At 37.7% G+C, this 25,321-nt stretch overlaps 1 protein-coding gene across 4 annotated transcripts in view; it reads left to right on the top strand.

Annotated features, from left to right (window-relative positions):
• Positions 1-25,321, top strand: part of EXOC6B (exocyst complex component 6B) — a 765,919-nt gene that overhangs the window by 535,993 nt on the left and 204,605 nt on the right. For all 4 annotated transcript variants that reach the window (XR_009739314.1, XM_061431936.1, XM_061431937.1 and 1 more), the window contains exon 20: positions 17,353-17,426. Coding sequence is in view for 3 of the 4 variants with exons in the window: in XM_061431936.1 (XP_061287920.1) it covers positions 17,353-17,426 (74 nt within the window). In the remaining variant the exon portion in view is untranslated. The remainder of the gene's footprint in view (positions 1-17,352; positions 17,427-25,321) is intronic.

Consider the following 25,321-nt stretch of genomic DNA (forward strand, 5'->3'; position numbering starts at 1 on the left):
TCTTAATTATTTTAATTGTACCTCTTCAAATCTTAAAAAGAAAGCCCTGTTAAGCCCTCTTAAGAATGTAAGGCTTGAAAAGAGACAAATGGAGAAAGTTTGAGCCCAATAAAATTTTAAACCTCATCTTCCTAAGTTATATCAAAATAATAGATGCCTCCTTTGTTTGAGGATATGTAATGCCTGAAGATGCAAATTTCCTGTTGCAGACTATTGAAGGACATTTTGTGTGTTTCAGTATCATTAATTTCAGATCCCTTAGCTTCTATCCTCGGCCTCATCTTTCTAAATTGCAGTTTTAAAACAAGCTTTCCTGTTCTGCCCTCTTCCATCTGAGAAACATTACAGTGGAAAGATTGATGATAGACTTCGAGTTTGTATGCAGAAAAATAAACTTGCTTCCTATAATTTGCAGTGTTCTGCACATGTGAAAATCTAAGGATAATTAGTTGTTATTGCTTTAATGTGATGGAGACAATAACTTGTTCTGTGAGACAAGCTCCATGGCTAATGAATTTTGTCTTTTGGTTGATTGACTGGTTAATGGAATCAGAAAGAAATATTTTATGTTTCTTCTTCAGAAAAATGCTTTCATTTTCTGTTGGAAATGTACAGGGATTTAGTTGGCCACTCTTTGTTAGAACACATCTTTCTTTATTCTATCATTTGTTTTCCCTTTTTCTCAGTTTTGTTCTATATTCTTGTTTCTCATTCTCATTTTGACTCAATATTTGCAATGAAACTCACATTTGTAAGGGAAAATCATTAAGCTGGCAGTTATATATGCATATGTATTAAATATAGTTATAGTTATCAATATTTCATTCATTCTCTTCATTCCTTGTTTTCTCTGCAAGACCTGGAACACTGTAGATGTTCTATACAAGAAATCAAATTTAAAACTAAAGTGCAGTGGGAATTTGTAGGGTGTAAATAGAGGCCATTTTTCTGAGAGGTACTTTCTCAGTCACACAGCTCTCAATCAACCTATGCAGAGGCTTCCCCAGAAACATACAGGTTGTGTGGCTTTGTCTCTCTCCCTCTTCCCAGGCCCTTACTAGTTCTTTTTAAAAGTAGGATTGAGCTTGAATTCTTAGATCTAAAATGGTGTGGGAAGAACACAACTGCAGATATCTTCCTTCTGTCAAAAATAGGCAATACAAAACCCTGCTTTGCTCGCTGTTGTCTTCCCACACCGGCAAGGTTTGTCATGCTAGGTGCTGTGCTGTTATGATGTGCCTTTCTTAGCCACGGAAAACCCAAACAGAAGGCTTCACTGCCGTTTAAAGGGCCATGTCACTTCTCTTTGACTATGGATGATGGACCCTGTACCCTCTGGAAGGACTTTTCCCAGACATGGATCAGTGAGTAGTGCCCACTCAGCAGTTATTTTGGTTTATGGGCTGAAGTTCCTTGAATTCCAGGAGATAAGACACTCATTGTCTCTGTGAGCCCATTGCCAGACGCCTAGTCGTTTGATAGTATGTGCTGCCAACCTGAGCTGAAGGCAGGCAACCTGCTCTTCCTCACCATGGCGAGGATGCCATCCCTGTCAAGAAAATGGAGATGAATCATGCTGCTCTGACCTGGTTATGCATCACTGTCAAACCCTGTTGTTGGCTTCCAGACATTGGCCAACAGAGACAAAATACTTTTTCTGGTAGCAAGTGTGACCTTGGATTGTTTGTGAGCATTTAAGTGATGAGGAAGTACAAAGGACCTGCTACGTGAAGAATCATACTACTCAATTAAGCTTTTTTATTTGTGGCAAACTTAATACTCTAAATTCTGTTTGCCTGTTTGGTAAATGTGGTACTTATCCCAGCTCTAAATAAGGACAGGGACTGATTCCTCTTTGAAATTGTTTAGATTTTTCTTCCCAGCTTTGTTTCAAGGGATATTTGGAGGGAGGAAGATAGAGGTGGTAGGAGGAAATTAACTTAAATCAGCTGGTAGCTTCCAGAAGTCCATTTTTCTACTGTATGATTTTGAAAAGAAGAAGACCAGATGTTTTTTAAAGTGATATTCCAAACTTGGTGCTCCTTTCTTCTTTTTCTACGTTTTTCATTACTTATTTTTTCTTAACTTTGAGACCTTCTGCACTTTGGAAGTTTCAGAGACTGGAAAGATTAAGAAATGCCATTTCAAAGAAGTAGAAATTTAAAAATATATTGTGGTTATTGCTATTTTCCTGTTACTTAACCCTGGTTCCAGACCCAGTAAAACAGATTTTTCTTAAAGTTAAAAGAGTATGTTATAGCAATTTCATAATCTCCAAAGACTTTTTACTATTTCTCTATTAGAAACTTTAAAAACAATTATTAAGTTGCCAGTCCAGGTTCAATGCATGATACTGGATACTTGGGGCTGGTGCACTGGGGTGACCCAGAGGGATGGTATGGGGAGGGAGGAGGGAGGAGGGTTCAGGATGGGGAACACATGTATACCTGTGGCGGATTCATTTCAATATTTGGCAAAACCAATACAATATTGTAAAGTTTAAAAATATAATTTAAAAAAATAATAAAAATTAAAAAAAAAAACACAATTATTTGAACATTTTCATGAGTCCTCATAATTTGCTTGGAAACACCCAGAAACATTTTCCTGGAGAAATGAGCCCACTGAAACAACAGTGTTTCTTAATCATTGCAAACCAGAGACCTCACCTCACCATTAGCACCAGAGCAGTGTCTGGCTGAGGCTTCCCAGGTGACTCAGTGGTAGGAACCTGCCTGCCAATGTAGGAGATGGGGATCAGCAGGTTCAGGCCCTTGGTCGGGAAGATCTCTTGGAGGAGAAAATAGCAACCCACTCCAGTATTCTTGCTAGGATAATCCCATGGACAGAGGAGCCTGGGGGGCTACGGACCATGAGGTTGCCAAGAATCGGACACGAATGAGCCACTGAGCTTGACAAAGTATGTACGGCTGGCCATCTCTTTCTCCTATATCAACTATATCAACTACAAACATCACCTCAGGTGAAGAGTTACTTCTTCAGCATCGCTGCCTCATTCCATCAAGGCATTTGCACCCACTTTTATTCACATAGGCTAAAATCCTAATATTTGTACTAAACCAGACTCTCCCAAGAACATCTGATGCATTTACTGTTCTTGTCTCCGAGTGATTATGCTGAGGCATTGTGTACGTTTTCTATTTTCTTTGGCCCTTACTTCCTGTCTTTGGGGTTGAGGCCAGTAAACTATTTATTTATTTATTTTTCCTTTTTTCCTTTTTTTTAATATTGAGTTTTTTTTGTTTTTTAAACTTTACATAATTGTATTAGTTTTGCCAAATATTTTAATTAGGCCATTTTATAGGGTGTAAACCAGGAAATCATATTAAATACAATGTATATTTAAAAATTATTTTAATTGTTGAAAATTGACAGACTTGGGCCCACAAAAAATGCCTGTAACATTCTCATCCACCTACTGCCTTTAGGTGGAACAGTACTATATACATCTCAAAAAGTTGATCAAAGTCCTAATTTTTATGAAACATTTTAAAAGAAAAAAACTTTCTTTTCCATTATCACCTGCTGTAACATTTTAAGAGTTAACAGATTCTGATTTGAGTTCTAATTTGAGTTCTGAGATGATTTTAATTAAACCATCTATCTGATCTAGTTTTTCTAAAATTTATTACAAATTTTAGAAATTTATCCTTTCTCTCTTCCTCTCTTCTATGTGTGTGTATATGTATGAGAGAGTGGCACCCCACAATTCCCTTAGCATTCCCAGTTTCTTTTTTCTAAGATTGGAATTTAGAAAATATGAGTAAAATGTCACTGCCAACACTTCCACTTAGAAAAGCTGAAGTTTTCAGAAACTAGTGAGACAATGAATAGCATTTTTAAAGTCTTACCTATAATGTTCTGTAATAGTAGTTGATCTATATTTTGCTTCTATTTTCTACTCCTTTCCTGGGAGGAGAAAGTAGTATATATTAGGGTCACTGGTGGGATAATGTACACCTACCAGTACTTTGGATGGGTGAATTGAGGCCCGTGTTTTTGTCTTTGTTTGATCACTAAGTAGCTGTGAATTTGGACAGCACACTTAATCTCTTGCAAAATCTTTTTACTCATTTGTTATATGTGAATGATTTGGACTAGGATATTCCATTGGACAACGTGGCTAGGAATTAGCCATTCAAGTAGGATGAGGTAGACTGGGAAGGGTGTTCTGACAAAGGCAAGTATTTGTATCAATTCTGGGAGGAAATAAAGAATATGGCCTATTAGGGAAATAAAGCTAGTTCATTTGACTAGAAAATATAGTGAAATGAACTGGGGTATCCAGAAAGAAACATGGAAATATAATTGTTACTATTGGAGCCAAAGCAGATTTTAGAGAGCACACTTTCAGTGGAAGTAGATGATGGACCAGATTGCTAGGAGTTGAGAAATGAATGAAAGACAAAGAAATTGAATCAGTGCTTATAAAAGACTCTCAGAAATTGACATTGAAAGAGAGGAGAGAAAAGGTTGTTTATTTCATTGCCTCCATTAAGCCTGATAATTGGGACTGTTTAATTGTAAATAACAGCAAATATTTTGTATCATGTAGCCAAGAATAAAAGAAAAATAACTATTAAATTATTTTGTCAGTATCAGTAAAATTTCCCTAGTAATCTTTGTCTTCTTTCTCTGCTCTTTTTTCCTGAATGATGTGCCTTTCTGAAATTCAAGCCTCCTCAGTTTTTCACCAAATCCCAGCAGTCAGGCTTAAGGGCCTGCCATTCCGTCTGGCTCACAGAATCTCTTTGTCAGCTGTCTGCCTGTCAATAGATGGAAACAAGGTGTAGCATCAGCTCCTGTCCAGACAATTAACCAGGGGAAAGAATGTTTCTGTACTCTCCTGTAGAAAAGCATTTCGAGAGCTTTTAAACATTTTAAAGACAGAAGTGCTTTTAATACTTGAGATGCTCATTTGTCTCCTATACTTCCTATTTGTTAGGATATTCCTTTCAAAGCACCAGTTTATCATGGAAAGAAGTTGCTTATGTACCTAAAGAAACACTTACTTCCATTTCCTTTTTTTCCAACTGACTTAAATTCTCTTAAAACACTAATCTCCCCCTTTCTTACCAGCGCCTCCAAGTTAAACGCCTAACATTGCCTCTGGAGTTCCCCGTTGTGTCTGCCTTCAAGTCTTTGGTCTTACAACCACCAGCTTAAGGTCTCAGGTTTCAGGTTTCACTGACAGAGATTCTCTCCTTCACCTTCTTTTGTTTTTGTTTGCTTCATTGTTTGTTTTAGGGGAAAAAAAGAAAAGGGAAAATACACCTCAAACTGAGCTCTTAGTGGCAATGTTTATATTCTTTAGTAAGATAGATCCTGAGTGTAGATCTTGACCTCTGAAAACAAATTCATTAGTCTGTATAACTACAATGGCAGACCAGTATTTATGTTCATACTGATCTAATGCAAACATTTAGTGTGGAAGTGGATCATTGTTTTAATACTTAACATTATAATTCCATTTGAGGAGGTGAAATTCCCAACAAATACTTGAACAATTATATGAAGTAAAGCTAGAAAGTGTAGAAAATGTTATTGTTCTCTGAGAAAGATATGTGAAACCTTTTATTTTGCTATGTTAAAAATAATCTCTTCTAACGAACACTCAGTTTAATGCAATATCTTTAATAAGTTTTTTGATTTATTGAAGAAGTGGCCATGTAGGCAAAAAAAAAGCATATCATTATTTTATTATATCCGTTTCCAGTTAATTTCATATTTGTTATGCTGGGACAAATCTGGCTATAACCTAGATACTAAAATGTACCAAATATCAAGTTGTATTGTACATGATCTGAGTTGAAACTTGTGTTCCAACAGCAATTCTTCAACACCAACTGAGTGAGGAGTAAAGTTGCTCAATTGTGTCTGACTCTGCAACCCCACTGACTATACAGCCCATGGAATTCTCCAGGCCAGAATACTGGAGTGGGTAGCCGTTCCCTTCTCCAGGGGATCTTCCTAACCCAGGTATCAAACCCAGGTCTCCCACATTGCAGGCAGATTCTTTACCAACTGAGCCACCAGGGAATCCCAGCAACAGCTGGGTGTTCTACAATTCAATCCAGTTCTAACAGTTCTACAATTCAATCCAGTTCTAACAGTAACTACCTGGAGTTAGTAGAGATTCTACAAATTAAGGGTTCAGTCCCACAAGACTGCCCCTCTACAGATGTCAGCTACAAGCCTCAGGTGTCCTCAAGCCACTCCCACTTCTTTCTAGCTGACTACAGATTTTGGGGGCTTCCCCGGTGGCTCAGATGGTAAAGCGTCTGCCAGCAATGCAGGAGGCCTGGGTTCGATCCCTAGGTTGGGAAGATCCCCTGGAGAAGGAAATGGCAACCCACTCCAATACTCTTGCCTGGAAAACCTCATGGATGAAGGAGCCTGGTAGGCTATAGTCCATGGGGTCGCAAAGAGTCGGACCCGACTGAGCGACTTCACTTTCATTTTTTATTTTCACAGATATTGAGCTCACCACATCCCCTTTCAGTTCAGTTGTTGTTGTTCAGTTGCTAAGTCATGTCTAACGCTTTGGGATCCCATGGACTGCAGCATGCCAGCCTTCCCTGTCCTTGACTATCTCCTGGAGTTTGCTCAAATTCATGTCTGTTGAGTCAGTGATGCTATATACCCATCTCATCCTCTGCTGTCCTCTTCTCCTTTTGTCTTCGGTCTTTTCCAGCATCAAGGTCTTTTTCAGTGAGTTGACTATTCACAACAGGTGGCCAAAGTATTGGAACTTCAACTTTAGCATCAGTTCTTCCAATGAATATTCAGGGTTGATTTCCTTTAGGATTTACTGGTTTGATCTCCTTCTCCAGCACCACAATTCAAAAGCATCAGTTCTTTGGCCCTCAGCTTTCTTTATGTTCCAACTCTCACATCTGTACATTCAGTTCAGTAATTCACTACAAAAACTCACATAACTCACCAAAAATGCTGTACTTATGATTGCAGTTTTATTATAAAGGCTATAACTCAGGAACAGCCAAATGGAAGAGATATACAGGATAGGATCCTGGGGAGGAGGGTGGCAAAACAGAATTTCCATGTCCTGTCCTTAAGGAATCAGGCATGTCAACCTTCCAGCACATCAGCATGTTCACCAAATCAGGAAGATCCACTGAGTTTCAGTGCACAGAGTTTTTATATGAGGGTTTTATTATGTAGTGAAGTGAGTCGTTCAGTTGTGTCCAGCTCTTTGTGACCCCGTAGACTGTAGCCTGCTGATTAATTAATTAATTAATTAATTCCTGTCCATGGACTTATCCAGGCAAGAATACTTTAGTAGGTAGCTATTCCCTTCTCCAGGGGATCTTCCCAACCCAGGGATGGAACCCAAGTCTCCACATTGCAGATGGATTCTTTACCATCTGAGTCACCAGGGAAGCCTGAAGCATGATTGAATAAATAAATTGCTACATGATTGAAATCAACCACCATCCCTTCCCCTCTCTGGAAATTGGGAGTGGGGCTGGAAGTGTCAACCCTCTGGTCATAGGCTTGGTCATTCTGGTTTGTGCAGCCCCTCCCTTAAAACTACTTAAGGGCCCTCAGGAGTCAACTTCTCAGCATAAACTTAGGTATGATCAAAATGATTCAATTATGAATTGCTCAGGAGCTTTCCTTTTGCTTAGGACCTTTGAAAGATATAAAACTCCTTGTCAGGAGCTAGGACCAAAGACCAGGTATATTCCTTGTTATATAATAGGCCTCAAGAGTATATTTGATTCAGTCCCATAGCTTTAAGCAAGTGAAATATTATTGCCTTCATTTTACAGAGGAGACATCTGGCACTAAAAACTTATATGATAGACCCAAGGTCACATAAGTAAAATCTAGAAATGTTGGAATCCCGGTTACCTTAGCTAATGATATATCCATTTCCTGTGAACACCAATCAATGTAGACTGAGACTCAGTTTTCCTAGCAAATTGTGAGACTATCCACGAAACTTATACCAAAGAAACATTATTGGCTTTCAGTTTAGAAAGAATTACAACTAACTTAAAAAAAGTCTAGCTCTTTTAACTTAGCAAACATCCTATGTGGAACCTACCTTAATCATTTCTCTTTTGGCAGTTTTGGTACCTTTGTATACCTTTGTCTACCCTGTTCAAGAGCACTGACAGTGTCCTGATACTTTTCCTTTTAATGAAAGCATTTGTTTTGTGTTGTGGACTTAACAAAACATTTTGCAGTTATAAGTCAGGATTGTTATTGTCATCACTTGCTGGGGAACCTGAGAGTCAAAGAGCTTTGTCTGGAAACATATACTGGTCAACTATCAGTTTTTTAAATATACCTTAATCATCCCAAAATGATTTGAGACTACTTTCAGTAGGATAAGTTGAAAAAATTAGTAAATTAGATATTAAGAAAAGAAAATGAGATGAAGAGAAGAAAGGAAAGAATACTAACATAAGAATTAATAGAGAGGTACTGTAAAAATTTATTGACAGACATGGTGAAGAATATACAAAGGATATAGCTGCATCAGAGGGTGGCATATTTTAAAAATATGAGCTGAAGAGAAGCCATTGTGTAGTACCAGGAGCATTTGTTTTGATCCTAATTTCATAGTCAATGTAGAAACAATTCATATTGCTGTGAATTTGGAGAGTGCTCTTTCCTTGTCATTTCAAAGTCTGAAATCATTCTTTGCACATTTCATTTTAGCTTTCATTCTTTACAGTCAACATCATCTGAAGCTGTGCTGTCCAAAACTGTAGTTACAGCCACAAGTGGCTATTAGAGCATTTGACACGCAGCTCAAATATGCATTGTACTCTAAGTGAAGAACACATCCTGGATTTCAAAAAAACCTCATGAATAATTTTTTAAATGCTAATTTTATGTTGCAATTAAAATATTTTAGATATATTAAGTAAAATAAGATATGCTATTATTAATTTTTCATTGATTTTTATTTTCTTAAGTGTATCTACTAAAAATGCTAGAATTACACAGGTAGCTCTTGTTTCTATTTGGACCGTGCTTTTCTAGAGAATTTTTTACCTTATGTTAAATGCCTACAGAATCCTTCTCAATGTAAAATTTCAGATAAACTTAATCTGTCTTGTGTCCGTACAACAGAACGATCAGTGCTGAACAGACACATGGATAAGATTAAGTCCTTGAAAGCACAGTAAAAATACCAGGGATATAAAGTTGCTACTTTAGAACACCAGCCTTTCTCATCTCTCAGGAAACCCACGCCTTTCATTGCAAGTTCTCAGCTTTCTTTAAGATTATGCACAGAAGCACTGCTGTTTGCTAATTGGCAGAGGCATCTTTTCACTGTAGTATTAAAAAATCTATTATGAAATTGGCCTTTATTTTGCAAAATTGCAAAACTTCAGAAGAAAATTGTGATTTTACACAGATCTGTATATTTTTATGACTTCATTGTTATTGAAATGAAAAAGATATACACACATATATATGCATATATATGAGGAACGTGTAAAGTAAATATTTGCTTTCAGACATTATAGGTCAGGGATGCATATTGAAATAATAGGGGAATTAGGTTTTAACTGATTCACCAACTTACTTTTTTTTTGGTTTTAATTTTTTCATCTGTAAAAGTCCTCAGCAATTACAAATGCTTCTTTCAGCTTTAGGATTCTTGGTTGTAAACTCAAGTCCTAGGACATTTTGTGCTGTGTTTTTGGCAGTTATTTATGGAATATTAAGGGAACGTCCAATGCCATGTGGCATGACATTGTTCTGCCACTTGTTATGGGTCTTGGCTTTCCTTAACCTTCTTCCTCTGCAATGCAAAGGGTACTCTGTTTAATTTGGTGAATACATCTAACGTGTTCTTATCCACCATTTAGAATACTATTTCCTTAAACAAAGAACACCACTGTATTTCTATAGAAGCACCCAGTGGCACCTGGAATCCATGACATGGTAGGAATTTATGTCATCTCCTTCTTTTAAATCTTGAATAAAATTATTTTCTAGTTTGCTTTGCTAGAAGTCAATCAATTAATTTCATTAAACTGTTTACAGATTCTTCTTCTATGTTAGAGATGTTAGTAGGGCATAAAAATCAACTTCTCCAATTTCCTAGGTTTATTCCACGTAAGACAGCTGTGTCCAGGGGAATGTGTTCTGTCATTGACACCAGTCTCTGCCAGTATCTGAACCCTCGTTTCCTTTCAGTGGTACGGCATAAGGGACAGACACATGGAGACTGATTGGCTTATTTACTCAGCGGCATCGTGGAAGTTCCTTCATGCTTGTGGCCATTTTCTCTCTTACAGTAGATTAATCTTTTATTAATTAAAAACCTATATTTATCTGTCCTAGTTTTCAATTGTCTTTTAAAGCAAAAGGAGCTAGGAGAATTAAACTTTGAAAACAATTTATGAATCTATTTAGAGTGCTGCTTTGGCATTTGCTATCAGACTCTGTTATTATCAGTTTTACTTGTATTTCTCACACAGAAACTCAGAATAGGTTAGATTGTACTTTACTCTGCCCTTCTTAAGGCAGAAGGTCTAGTGAGTTTAAAATATATGAAAGCAAAGAAAAATTTATATCACAGGATTATACTCTGTGTAATTAAAGGTGACTGTTTTTTATGATCACATGTTCATACAAACGCTTACACAAGTATAGTCAGCTGAATCTTCAAGGAACTTGTCCCTCCCCACTCCCACCCCCACCCCCGGGCCTCCCTTCCTTTTTCTGTCTCCTTGATAGCTCTCTCATCTGTACTTACTTCCTTATGTTCTGGCCTACCTTTCTCTGACCATCAGGGCCTTGAGTGGAGTCCCTGTGGAGTCCATCAACTCTTCTTCGTAATTAGCTTAGTGGAACCACTGTGAAGTGATGCAAGAAGGCTTTAACTTCCCCAGAGCTACACTTCATAGTCTAGCACACTCCTTATCTGTTGCCCCAGGGACCCAATACCAGGAAACCGTTATATTAATACAGCAACAGCAGCTCTTATTTTTAATCCCATAAAAACCGCATGTGACCTGACCTGATCTCAAGATATAAACAAGTACCCAATATAGTTTGAGTTCCAGAATACTGATTTTCCTTTCTCACCTGACATTTTGGCCAAAAACAAAACCCTGATCTGTTCAGTGGAGGCTGGTAATGCTATCTTGTCCACTGTCTAACTTGGAACTTCACTGAAAGCAGTAGTATATTATGCTAACCAGGAATTTCTGGTTAAAATTTTGCCCACTGCCTTTTCAATTTTCTCTTATTTGAACAAATTAGCTTTTCCTCTAAGAATTGCTATTTTACCTACTTCCCAGATACTGTACTAGTTTTGATTTTTTGAAATAAATTTTGCCTTGCTCATTGTCCTTTGAAAATTATTCTTGTTTTATGGACAATTTGCAAAGATTCAGAGGAATTTCTTTTATATTCTGTTTCCCACAAGTTGCTTTTGATAAGTTCTCAAATGTTCTGTCTGATTACAGATTACAGACTAAGGCAGCCTTTTTTTGGTGGGGGGAGCTGTTTTATTTGGTGACCTTGTTGTTCAGTTGTTAAGTTGTGTCCGACTCTCTGGAACCCCATGGATAGCAGCACACTAGGCTTCCCTGCCCCTCTCTCCTGGAGTCTGTCTAAACTCATGTCTGTTGAGTTGGTGATGCTATCTAACCGTCTCATCCTCTGCCACCTCCTTCTCCTCCTGCCCTCAGTCTTTCCCAGCATCAGGGTCTTTTCCAATGAGTCAGCTCTTCACATCAGGTGGCCAAAGTATTGGAGCTTCAGCTTCAGCATCAGTCCTTCCAATAAATATTCAGGGTTGATTCCTTTAGGAGTGACTGATTTGATCTCCTTGCAGTCCAAGGGACTCTCAAGAAAACTATCTAGCACCACAGTTTGAAAGCATCAATTCTTCCGCGCTCAGCTTTCTTTATGATCCAACTCTCACATCCATACATGACCACTGGAAAAACCATAGCTTTGACTACTGAGAACTAAAACCTAGGAGGCACCTCTCAGATAAAACTGTTCCAAAAAGGTAAGGGAGGAGCCGGAATATATAGGAATTTTTGCTGAAAAAGAAAACAGAGTCAAACATCAATAGATTACCGCTAATCACAGAAGGCAGACATCTCAAATTAATGATTTTGGTTCTTGTCTATAGATGGAAAGATACAAAAGTCTGACTCATAGAATTTATTCCTTTGATGTGTATCCTAACTATCTTGGGCCAATATCCTGTTTTTCTGCATCCTGAAATCCCTTCAGGGCATAGTTAGGGTAGCTGCAATGGTTGATGGCTTGATGGTGGACAACATGTGATTTTTACCAGAATGGCAGGCAACATTCTTGTTTATTGAAATGGCAGGCAACATTTTTTTATCCATATTGATGTTAAAACTTAGAAATGCTGTATCCTGGGAATCCTTCAAGCAAGAGGAGGGAAAAAAGGAGACACATAAGTCAAGCTTTTCCAGGCCCCCACCAGCCAACTTCACCTATAATCATTTAAGGTTTAACCTTTCTGAGTTTAATTCACTTTCCTTTACTCTCTCAAGGCCTTGAACTCTGAAAAACTATAATACTGTTCTCTGGCTATAAGGCATCATTTTGACTCCTCAAAGCCTCTTCTAACTGTGACTCTCCCATTTTTTCTAATTAGGGTTCTATGCTCTTTATCAAATGTATATTTTGTTTTCCTCAGCGAAATGTGAATGTACCAAGTAATTTTAAAGTTTATTTAAACATTTTTTTCCTCCCCTCTCTAAGTGGTAGTTCATTTTAAGAAAAGCCTTCAAGAAGTCTAGAAAGCATTTTGAAATTAGTTGAATTCCTCTATTTTCTACTTTGGTAATTTTTATTTCAGTAAAATATGAAGGTTATTAGAACTGTAAACCTGTTGGATATTTTTGAGAAATTAATATTGATTTAAAAATATTGTCACACCTCATAAATTTAAGTGTGTATGAGAATGTGAAAAAATGTTGGATATTTGTTAAGTAAAAGTGAGAGGTTTTTTGTGTGTGATTTTCTTTCCCTGTTTATACCTTCACTTAACAGTATGCCACCTTTCCTATAATTTTTATACCTCCCTTTAATTTTTTTAATGAAATATTTATTTCATTAAAATATTTTTTATACTTGCAAATTGGATTTGAGAGTCAGGCTCTGATAGCAGTTTCAACTCTTGAGAAACCATACTGTGATTAAGGGCAGTAAAAAGGAACTGGAGTGAGCCAAGCTCTCAAAAAGATGGCTTGGCCAGAAGCTCCAATAACCTGAACAAGTCTTTTAAGAGGAAGCTTTCTTGCCAGCCCATTGGAACCTTGATTCAGTCCCCAGATAACATAAGATAGTCAAAGGTAGGATTTGGTTCTCTGTGAAGTGGAACAAGCACCTTGATATTCTTGTGAGGCTGGCGCCACTCTGCAGAACTCCAGGCACTGGCTTAAGCCTCTTAGAGACTGAAAACCTACTACAGATCTTGGAATGCAGAGACAAGTCCAGAAAGAGGCGTCTTCACTGCCCCATTCATCCGTTGGTTCTACTTGGCCACTAGTACAGACATGTTCTCCTTTTCATTTGTGATTATAAAGGAAAGCGTCTCTGTGTTCATGGAGTCAATCTGTGTGTGTTTCAATGGACTGGGGGCTGCTGTACCCCTCCCATGTGTAGTTGTTCTCGTCTCTGTTAAGCAGCCTCTGAGAATATGGGTGTGCAAATCAATCCCAGTTGCCTGTAGTGCTAAATCCTGAACAGGTTATAGCTCTTGTTACTAGAGAAAATAGCACTGAATAATTTGGGGATGTATGTGTTCTTCAATTTCCTGTTCTCTGATTATAAAAGTGGTCTGTACTCACTTTTAAAGTTTATAAAATGTAAAGGAGAATAAAATCCCGTGTAATCGTTCTCTCTCTAACAGCCTCAGCTAACATTATGAGATGAATGCCTACTGTCATGTGTTTCACTGTTACTGTATTTTACATAGTTGAAGATAAATGCAAATTTTAATTTAAAAATATTCACACTTTCTTATGCTATTAACATTTTTCATATATGTAAAAAATTGACTCTATAGGAACAGTCCTGTTTTAAAGGAAATATTGAATCACAAAATTATAGGAGATCTGCTTAATATATTTATTGATTTTCTAAAATAATACTAGTGAAAATTCCTGTGCTGTGGCTAATACACTAGTAATTAGTCATATCAGCCTCCTTTAAGTGAATCACTTAAATATTTGCCCATAAATTTCAATACCAACTCACTAACTTACAACTGAATGGAAGCTGAATTTTCTTCTAATGTTTTGTCCTGGATATAAAACAGTGTTTCTTTACATTTGTTTGGTCACCTACTCTCTGAGAATTCAGTAAAACATACCCACCTTCTTCACAGGGAAACGCATATTCCCACAAAAAACTAATTGTAATGATAATCAATTATGATATGCCAGGCACTCTACTCTGCCAGTGGCTTTACATGTTATTTCACTTAACCCTCATAGCAGCAGTGTAAGGAATACACTGCCACCCTCATTTTTGAGATAAAGATATTGAACCTTTTAGGAGATTAAGTAGTTTGCACATATCCATAGAGCTAGTAAGTAGAACTCAAACTCTGATTTTTAAAACCCCAGAGCCCATCCCCTCAATCATTGTGCACCTAATTTTAGGAAGCTCATATATTCCTAAAGCCTACTTATTGATACTCATGTTAAGGACGCCTTACTATTGCAATCCAAAGAGTTTCATTGGCAGTAAAGAATGTGTGTAATTAATTGATCTTGTTATTTCTGTAAAGTATAGGTATTTGTTGGACATCTACTGTTTTGAACACTTTGCTGTGTTCTGTGATATAGTCCTTACCCCTAAGAATTTTACTGTCTACACGAGAGGATAGCACTACATTCATAAAATAATGAGAAAATATAAATATGAAGTTGAATATATAGTATTTAATATTTCTATATTAATTAATCTCTTAACTTTGTTGCACCTGATGCAATTGTCATTTTCTGATTTATAAAATTAAAATCAAATCTAAAAGGCCACTGTGTCCTCTGGGAACCTGGAAAATTGAGTGTGTCATAAAATGAGATCTATAAAGTGTGACTTACTAAATATGTATCAGATCCAGATACCTGAGTGGTTTCATCAGCATCATGTCAGCCCCAGGGAGCATGCCCAATAACGAGATTCAGGAATGTGTAGTCAGCTCTCAAGCATTCAACCCGTGTATCACAGGGCAGTCCTGTTGAACTGAACATGTGTAGGTCAGCAGAACACCTTGGCAGTTGCTGTGTCTTGACTTGTGGGGTTCCTACTGACAGAGGAAACTTCAGTACTTCAAATGATGCAGCATAAGGCATATGTCATATGGGAGTAGCAGTGATAATCTACCAACATTGGATGAAATCGTCAGACATAGGAAGCTTATTTAAGCTGACTGTCTGACCATCAAGGCTGTCAAAAAGAGTGACTGTGGCTATGACTCAAAGAGCTGCTTTCTATAGGAGCATAGTATGAGAAAGTTGTACATGTGATTGAGCAGCTGTTATATACAAGGTTATCACAGATGATTGCTATGAAGGATGGATTATTTAAGCTTTTATTAACATGGCTCTTACCATGTATTTGTACAGTTTTAGAACTTTACCCTTTTAAAACTTTAATTATCTGCGCTATACATATGATGGAATTAATTTATAAATGACATATAAATTTTCTTTCCAAAGTAAATAGAAACTTAGTGTGCTGTCATTCTATATAGTTTATCTCCTTCCATTTGAGTTATTTTTATTTGAAATCTCTGAAGTAAGACTATTTTGTGAAAACTCCAGGATAAGAATGTTTTTATTTCACATTTGTGCTCTATATAATTAGTTTAGCAAATTGGTGTAAATTTTATTTCATGTAGTGTTTTTATATTCCCTGCAACTTAACTTGTTAACATTATTTTTTAAAGTAGGGCAAGGAATTTATGAAAACCCATTAGACATTTCCTAGATGGAAAATGTTTTTAAAGAACAGGAATATCTGTCATTGTTCGTAAATCATCATTTGAAGCTATCCAGTTACTAGTTGTTTGGAGGAATTTTCCAGACATATATGCAAATATATTGGTAGATTTTATTTAATTTCAAAAGAAAATATGATACCAACTTCCTGTAATTTCTTAAATTCATTCCTGGAGAAAAATAAAATCAAAAGGAAAACATCCCTTTTCATATTTGTTTTGAGCAGATATTTGAGTTGTTTTTGAAGTAAATAGTAGATTGATGTTAAATGTTTATCTTGCTTTGTTTGACTTCACAGATAGAATTCAAGGGATAGTAACTGTACAACTTTTGAATTTTCTCTGTGTCTATTTTGTCTGTATATAGGGGCTTAAACAAGACCTTTCGATTTCATAATAAGCAGGGCTTAGGGACAATAAAACTTGACATTCTTAACTGTTAACTAGTACATTTCCCTGTAGTCCTATGCAGTTACCTTCTTCTTAATGATGTAGAAGCCAGAGTCATAAACTAAGCATGTACCCAAGGCACTATTGTAAATTGCAAATAGCATTCATGTGTCTCTTCGACCTAAGACTCAATTGGAGTAGAGGAAGAGAAAAATAATTTTTAAGAGTGAAATAGAAGTCAAAAACAAAGAATACACTAGGAGGATAGACATATACAAAAATTTCCTAAGTTTTTGCAGTGCTATTTATTTAGATGGGTCTTTTCATATCTGCAATACTCTTTTACTGAAGAGCCAAGCATTGGATTGGGGCAGCCTCTGCTGCTGGTGTGTGTGTTTGTGTGTCTGTGTGTGGGTTGGCAATAATGCACTCATGAGATAATACAAATAATCAGTGAGGGAATAATTAATGATGTGGCAGGGAATATTTTTTGATAAATGCTTGGGGAATGAGGTGACAGGCGTGAAATTAGAAAATTCCTTCAGCGATCTAAAATATAAATAGCTTTCGGAACTGAAAAGAGTTTCACAGCTGAAGATTTTATTGTGTTGAGAGGAAAAACTTTTTTCTCTCCCCCACTCCCTCCTCCTTTGCAAGTTGTTTGTCCATTCACAAAACAAATACTCTGAAGCCCAGCGCGGCTCATGGGAATAAATTTCAGGTCGAATTAGTACAGTTTCCTTGCTGTCAGGATGCTGGAATTAATGGTGTTTTGATGACACGAATTTTGAAGGGCAAACAAAGAAGCTGAAGGGAGAGAGACATGACTCCTTAGAAGCTTGGTCCTCCTCTCCCCCAGCCTCTCTTGTCTTCCCTGTCATCCGTCTGCCAATCTCCCTGTCCATGGTTAGTTAAAGGCGCTTTTTATCCTCTTTTCTTTCCCACAGAGTTTGCCAGATCCGGCCCGGTGCCTGGGTTCCAGGAGGACACGCTGCAGTTGGCCTTCATCGACTTGAGACAAGTAAGTCTTTGTGTTTTTGTTTTTTGTTTTTCTTTTAAGATGTGTGACTGAAGACCATCAGGTCTTAAGGAAAAGGAGAGGGGAGGGGCATTGGCATTGGCGATTCACACTGGAGACCTAAGGGCTTTTCCCTGTGTTTGAGGCCACCTCTTTTATTTAGCTATCTGGGATCCTTAGCTATGGTGGAGTTAAAGGTTTTGTGGATGGAAGGAAAGGGAGGAGGTGGAAGGAGGGCCCCAGAATGTAGTGGGACTCAAGTGACCCTCAAGTGATGTGACCCATTGTGCTATAGTTGGCTTTTGCAGACACAGCAGAAAAGATAACTCGGCAAACTGATGCTAAGCAGGTGCACTGATGCAGACTGCCTGCTTAGAGAACTTCTGTTTGCAGATAATGAGGGCAGTAACAGTTAATAAAAATGAAATATTTTACATTCTGGATTGTTGATTTGGTTTGTTGACTTTTTTTCTGTTCCCTTAAGTCTTCTCATCCCCACCTTTGTAGAATGTGGTCAGCCATGAGTGACTGAGTGGTCATTGTAGATGACTAGTAAAGGCCCTGAACAGTCATGATAACCTGACAGGTAACTCTACTGAAGTAGTGTGGTGAAAGCGGGTACTTAGGTATACCTGAGGTTTGCAAGCCCATCAGACAGAGTCATTCTGTAGAGCCGTTGCTTGCAGATTGAAAAGGGTGGGTCGGTGGGTCTTGGTGGATTTGGTACAGAGGAGCAGTATGGGTGGGGGCCGACAGAGGGAGAGGGTTAACTGGGCTCTGTCATCTCTTCACTCTGAAGATGGATGGGGTTGGATAGAAAGTGTGAATGAAGTAAGAATCAATGACTGATGCTTCTCTCCTATTAAAACAATCTTTTTTTTTTTTTGTCTGTTTTTAAAAGGGTGCTGGCTTTGTTTCTCCTGCCATAATGATGCAGTGCCTCTTGTTTTCAGAGCTGACAAAGTTTGCATTCTGAGAACTTTTAGATGCCCAGGGTATTTCTTAAAGCTGTAGGACCCCTTGTATTGGTAGTCTCCTTACCACTGTGACTCGATTCATGCTAGCACAGCTTTTAACCCATAATGGATGGCTTGAGCTACCCCTGAATCCTTGTGGATGGGTGGTGTAATCTGTCATCTGATGACAATTCTGGAAAGCCCTGTTAAGCAGAAAACAGAAAATTGTGTCTCTATAGACCCGCAAAGTTTGAGGATTCAGGCTGTGTCCCAGAAACGTGTGTCAACTTAATATTTAGGAGTTGAGATGGGGGTTCTCTTAAACATAAAGGCTTTCTCAGCATGGTCCCAAATGGAGCTGAGTATCTCTTTCCACCCTTTAGACCTTCCACCTGTGGATTCAGCAACTCAACTGAGGCGTTCAGGTTTTAACCCCTTGACTGATGTTAAGGCTGAAAGGTTGGGATTTTGCTTTGGAGTTTTGTGGTATGGTATCTGTCTGACTATCCCCACACTGTTCTTTCTCAGAGACTTCTGAGCCAATTGGCTTTTCTTGGAAAGCAGAAATTGAATTTCATTGGAAAAACACATTCAAGGAAAAAATTTTCTCTTCTCACTGTTCATGAAAAGGAATTGTGGTAATTCTCTCAAGTTTGTGGTTTTGGTCCCTATGGAAAGTAACTAGTGTTCACAGAAAATGTTAACTAAAGGAGTAAGTTAGAAAGCACAGCCAAAATAAGGTGGATCTGAGCTGGGATGAATGCTGAAATACTTGTGAGTTCTCAGTGAGCACTGTTGTTTATGCTTAAGTTCCTATTTTCTATTACATTTTTGTTCTCAGAGTTCCTTGCATGAAATTTTTAGGAGTAGAAAAAACTCTAAAACTCACTGAATCATGAGAGTATGCCTCTTCCTATTGAATCTATCACTTAATTTCTATTTATGTCTGTCTCTATTAAGGCAGCTTAAATTCTTCTTAGATCATATGAAAAACTTCCCTAGCTCATTATTAGCATTATTTAACCTCAGGTAGGTTAAATCAGTGTGACAAAAATGATCTTTCCCCATCCCATGCTGAAAATGCATCTCTCTTTGTAGTTCATCTTAGTCATTCTCATAAATTAATTAAAGTGAGCGTTGTTTTTAAAGGGAGCAGTTTATGAACTATAAGAGATGTTCAGATTATAAATAGAAAGCCTGGAAGCATGTTTTCAAATAAGACATGATTAGGTGTCCTTTAATATATGTCCCTTTGCCTGCACTCTTTGGACTCCTAAAATAAGAGTTACAGAATTTTGGGGGCTACGCTGGGTGCTGATCTTAAAAATCATGTAAATGTATCCTGATTTATGGAGCTTCCATCTGCTAGTAATTGAATCTTTTTCACACATAACATTGTTACCCACTCTATATCTAGTTCTTACGTGGTTGATTTTATACACCACAGCTGAAGGTTTCGCTATCTTTGGACAGTGTTTGCCTTTTAAGACATTTTATTAACAAACCAGATTTTAATCATTAAATCGTTACTTAATAATTAGTCATTTCATTATTTATTTAGCCTGTCTAAACCTTTAATGTCTTGACTCAATTATCCACCTTACTACTTGATTTGACTGTTATGTTCCTTATAAGTCAAAGATAACAGTATTGATCAGAAATGGCTGAAGTTAAAGAAAGAAATTAAAGCATGTTATAGGATACATATATGCACCCATGGAAAAGGGGGATTTGTGCCCGTTCAGTGCAGCAAGGATGTTCTTTTACTGTCATTGAGTTTATTTTGCTCTCTGGTTTATGAATATATTCATGCTGAGCATGCTTTTCATGTCCTTTTGCTTTAGAGTGTTTCAGACTATCAACTGAATTATAATTTTGAAAATATTCAAAACATAGAATATTTGATGAAATCATCTCTGTACAGACTATAATAACAGAGTGTCATTTGAAAGCCATAGAATTTTATTAGGAAGCAAATTAGATGTGGATAGCAAAACTATTTATCCTTTCTGAGCCATCCTGTCTACTCTGATTTTTCTACTTCTTAAGGAAAAAAGTGAAATGACATTCTGAATACACAGGATTTCATGATATTTTACATTTGTAAAACACTTCAGAATTAAAGCATATTTATACACATAAGTCATTTGTCAGGTTTGTGGATTTAGAAAACCAGCTGTTAATGGAAATTTGTGCAAATCAAAGGAGAAGGCAATGGCACCTCACCCCAATGGTACTCTTGCCTGGAAAATCCCATGGACGGAGGAGCCTGGTAGGCTGCAGTCCATGGGGTTGCTAAGAGTCAGAAACAACTGAGCGACTTCACTTTCACTTTTCACTGTCATGCATTGGAGAAGGAAATAGCAACCCACTCCAATGTTCTTGCCTGGAGAATCCCAGGGACGTGGGAGCCTGGTGGGCTGCCGTCTATGGGGTCGCACAGAGTCGGACACAACTGAAGCAACTTAGCAGTAGCAGCAGCAGCAGTGCAAATCAAAATCTTCTTCTTTTACACTTTATATTTTCTGTATTCTGAAGCTCATGAAAGGATTGCAGTACAATTTCACATCCATGTATCAAATGTGTGATATTTCTATTAAAATCCAAAATTTGGATTAATCCTAAATATTGAGAAGGTCAGCTTAAGGGCTCACTTATTAACTGCCTTGAAGTAGCATGTATATTCTAGGTACTAATAGTTGCTGTCCCTTAATGGTTCATAATTGAGAGTAGCAACTCAAGGCCACTAGCAGATCCTCAGTAGTTATTTGATTCTCAAACAGTACTATGGTTGGTATTTTCTTCTGTTGTTAGAGTTTAAGTAAATAATGCCAATGAACACCAGAATCTTAACTTTAGTTGATTTTCATTTCAGTCTATCAAACTCTGAGTGCCTACTATGAACAAATTACAACTTAGGAATACACAGTGGATATAATACACTCTAATAGCAATGAGGTGAACAGCAAATACTGGATTCTAGTATAAGGCACACTATGAGTAAGTATTTCATTGGAAAGCTAAAACCATTGTGTGTGTTTCAGTTATTTCAACAGCTTTCGCTGCATAACAGATCACCCCACAACATATTGGCTTAAAATAGGAATCATTTATTTAGCTCATGTTTCTACAGACTGGACAGATTCAGCTGAGCTCATCAGACTTTGAGATGAGCTACTAGAGTGGCTGCAGACTACCTGATCCAGGATGCCTTAGCTAAGCTGACTCTTCTCTGCTCCTTGTGATTTCTCTCTAACCAACTGCCCAAGCCAGGCTTCTTCACATGGCATCCTGGCAGGGTTCTGGAAAAGCAAGAGGAAATGTGAAAACCTCTTGAGGCCTACACTTGAAATATCACTTCTTCGGCATTCTGTTGGCTAGAGCTGGTCACAGATAGGGCCAGCCCAAATTCAGGGAATAGGGAAATAGATTCCAACTTACAGTCTCATTGGAATATGACTTTTATATAATGATGCAAAATAAACAATGCAAATCAGGAGCAAAATTGAATCTCTAAGTACAAAAAGAGGCCATGAAGTAGAGAGGTCTTTGTAGGCCTTGGCAGTATAAAATTTTTCATGGAAAAGGTGGAGAGTTAAACCAAGAGGAGAGTTAAATCAAGAATAGCTGGATTTAAGTACTGTTTGGAAAAATCTGTGCATGTGTCTGTGTGTTTGTTGTTAACCAGGATCTAACTGTCTTTCTGCCTTTAACTATTAAGCTCATCTCTTTAAATACCATTTTCTTAATTTCTCTTCTTTATTCTTTGTTTTTACTTTTCAGCTTCTTTTTGGACCTCTTTTTTTATGTTCCGTATCTCCTCATCAAATGCTGTTTATTACAAGCTACCCTGAAACATTTCACATTTCTGTTATTCCTTTCATTATGAGAGTCTTAATTTCCCCTGATAATTATTACATTATTTATTTAATTTTTAGCTGTTCACCTTCCATTTCTGACCAATAGGGAAAGGCTTGAATGTGTTCTTTAGCAATGTCACATTATTTTCTGTTCTTTGGCATCAACAATTATTTACTTCCAATATACTTAAGTTTTATAAAGCTGAATGAATTAGGTTGTGACATTGCATCAGATCTCCTGAATGGAGCTTGTTGGCAACGACTCTTAAACAGCAAAGCCATCCCAAGATATCTGTGGCTTTTTTTAGATTGAGTTGGTGACATTCCCTCTAGGCCAGTTATTCTCCAATTTCTAAACCTTCTGTCTAAAGTAAACACAGTGCATTTCCATTGCAGGCACTTAACATGCCTTAAAAACAACTATAGGACCTAAAAGAAATCATTGTAAATTTCTTTGGAGATATTGAACAAATTCTGGTATTATACCTGTTAGAGATATAGAGGCAAAATCAATAAGTTAGCCAACATCAGGTAGGGAAACCTGAGAACCACCCAAGAATCTTACTGTGTAGAACTGCCCCTTTTATTTCCCCTCCTATCTTGATCCTGTTCAATAAAATTTTGTCTTTTTATTATATTTACTTTCTGTCTTTTTTGGCCTACCCTCAAGTTTAATGAACAGTGTTCCATTAAGAGGAATATGTTCCCTTTGCTTGACTGCTGTTGGCTTTTATGGAAAAAAATCCTAACTTTGCTTTATAATCACTTATATTTTAGCCTCAGTAGAGTATCCATTTATATCAAAAAACTGCTTTTGTCTAATATAGCATATATCAAAATGATACTTAATAGAATTTATTTTATATTATTTCACCCTAACCAGACTAAACAACCCCTAACTAGGTGATTAGGAGGCTAGGCTAGGGGACAGGCATGAAAGGCCTCAAGGATCAGTCTTCATCACTGATCATTTCTTCCAGTATTAAACTGGAAGAAAGCCATCTCCCCCATGTACTTCTTAATAGGGAGGGGTGGTAGCCTGTAGTTTTCCCATGTATTTACTGAGCAGTTGTCAGTAAGTGATGGTAAAGAAGGGAGGTGTGGGTGTAGATAGATAGGGGAAAGTTTTTATGAAAGGATGTTCTTGTTGGAGGAAAATAGAGACCGTGGTGTATTAACCCTCTAGTATTGAAGTGTGTGGATCAGTAATGTGGTCAGTAGAAATACTCTCCAGGTGCTCAATTGAAATAGTTTGTGGGTATTTAATAATGACCTATAAAACTGGGAGTCTGCTGCTGCTGCTGCTAAATCGCTTCAGTCGTGTCCGACTCTGTGTGACCCCATAGACGGCCTCCCACTAGGTTCCCCCGTCCCTGGGATTCTCTAGGCAAGAACACTGGAGTGGGTTGCCATTTCCTTCTCCAATGCATGAAAGTGAAAAGTGAAGGGGAAGTCGCTCAGTTGTGTCTGACTCTTAGCGACCCCATGAACTGCAGCCTACCAGGCTCCTCTGTCCATGGGATTTTCAAGGCAAGAGTACTGGAGTGGGGTGCCATTGCCTTCTCCAGGGAGTCATCTACACCAGAGTTATTAATCAAATAGTTTGATAACCCATGAAATTGGAAGGTGTCATTTATATAAATGATGTGAATGGTGGGGTTGGAAGGATGGTTTAAGACATTAATTGAATTATCTAGGAAAAGATTATCTGCACAGCCAATATGATAGCATATGTAACCTATCCCTTGGACAGTAGGGAGATCAATGCAGTATGTCCTAAATTTAGTAAATCCTAAAGGAAATCAACCCTGAATATTCATTGGAAGGACTGATGCTGAAGCTGAAACTCCAATACTTTGGCCACCAGATGTGATGAGCTGACTCATTGGAAAAGACCCTGATGCTGGGGAAGATTGAGGGCTGGAGGAGAAGGGGAAAACAGAGGATAAGATGTTTCGATGGCATCATCAATTTAATGGACATGAGTTTGAACAAACTCAGGGAGATAGTGAAGGACAGGGAAGCCTGGCTTGCTGCAGTCCATGGGGGTCACAAAGAGCTGGACACGACTGAGTGACAAACAACAGTGTAGGTAGATGTCATTTCAGGAATGAAATCCAGGGTTATCATATTCCAAAGGCATTTGCTGATTAGAAGAGGTTGTAGTATTAATAATATATTGGAACAGCTTCACAAATCTATGCTGATACAGAGCTACTAAAAGTTCCTGCAGGCTATAGTCCATGTTTTGATATAACCATGGCAAGCACTTGAATGTAATATAGACCTCCCTAATCAGAAAGTATTTATTCATTCATTCATTCAACACTATGCCTAGCACTGTTATAGTGGGTATAGTGATATCGGGGGTATAGGATAATGAATAAAATATGATCCATGCCCTTGTGGAGCTTATATTCTGGTATAGTTTGCCCATGGTTATAAAATAGGCCTTTTTAATGTTCTGGCCTTCCAAAAATCTCTCTTCATGTGACCCTGGTGCTTTGAGAGAATGCCATTTTGTCTAGATAATCTATTTTTTGTATTGATGCTGTATTGGTCAGTTTTAGGGACAGCTGCAGAATTTTCTGTAAAGATCCCCAGGACAAGGTGAAGTCTGTTGCATATTGATAAGCAGGCTTTCACAAAAGAGTATTTAGGTATGGTTGGCAGCCTGGCATAAATAAGATAGTTAACTTGAAATACTTCAAAAAATAGTCCTTTGGTTTTTGAAGGCAGGTTTTTCTAATTGTATTGACAAAATTCTTTTGCCCAAGTTGTTTTGACAGATGCTTATAACCTTGACAGTGATACCTCTAACCTTAAAGGAGGTTCTGACAGCAAATAATTCGTATTCTGAAGTAGGAGAAAGCTAACACTTTTAGGTCTCTAAGTGTAAGTAAGTGAAAGTCACTCAGTCATGTCCAGCTCTTTGCGACCCCATGGACTATACAGTCCATGGAATTCTCCAGGCCAGAATACTGGAGTGGGGAGCCGTTCCCTTCTCCAGAGAATCTTCCCAACCCATGGATCGAACCCAGGTCTCCCGCATTGCAGGCAGATTCTTTACCAGCTGAGCCAC

This window comes from Bos javanicus, chromosome 11, assembly GCF_032452875.1.
Source record: "Bos javanicus breed banteng chromosome 11, ARS-OSU_banteng_1.0, whole genome shotgun sequence".
NCBI classification, from domain to species: domain Eukaryota; kingdom Metazoa; phylum Chordata; class Mammalia; order Artiodactyla; family Bovidae; genus Bos; species Bos javanicus.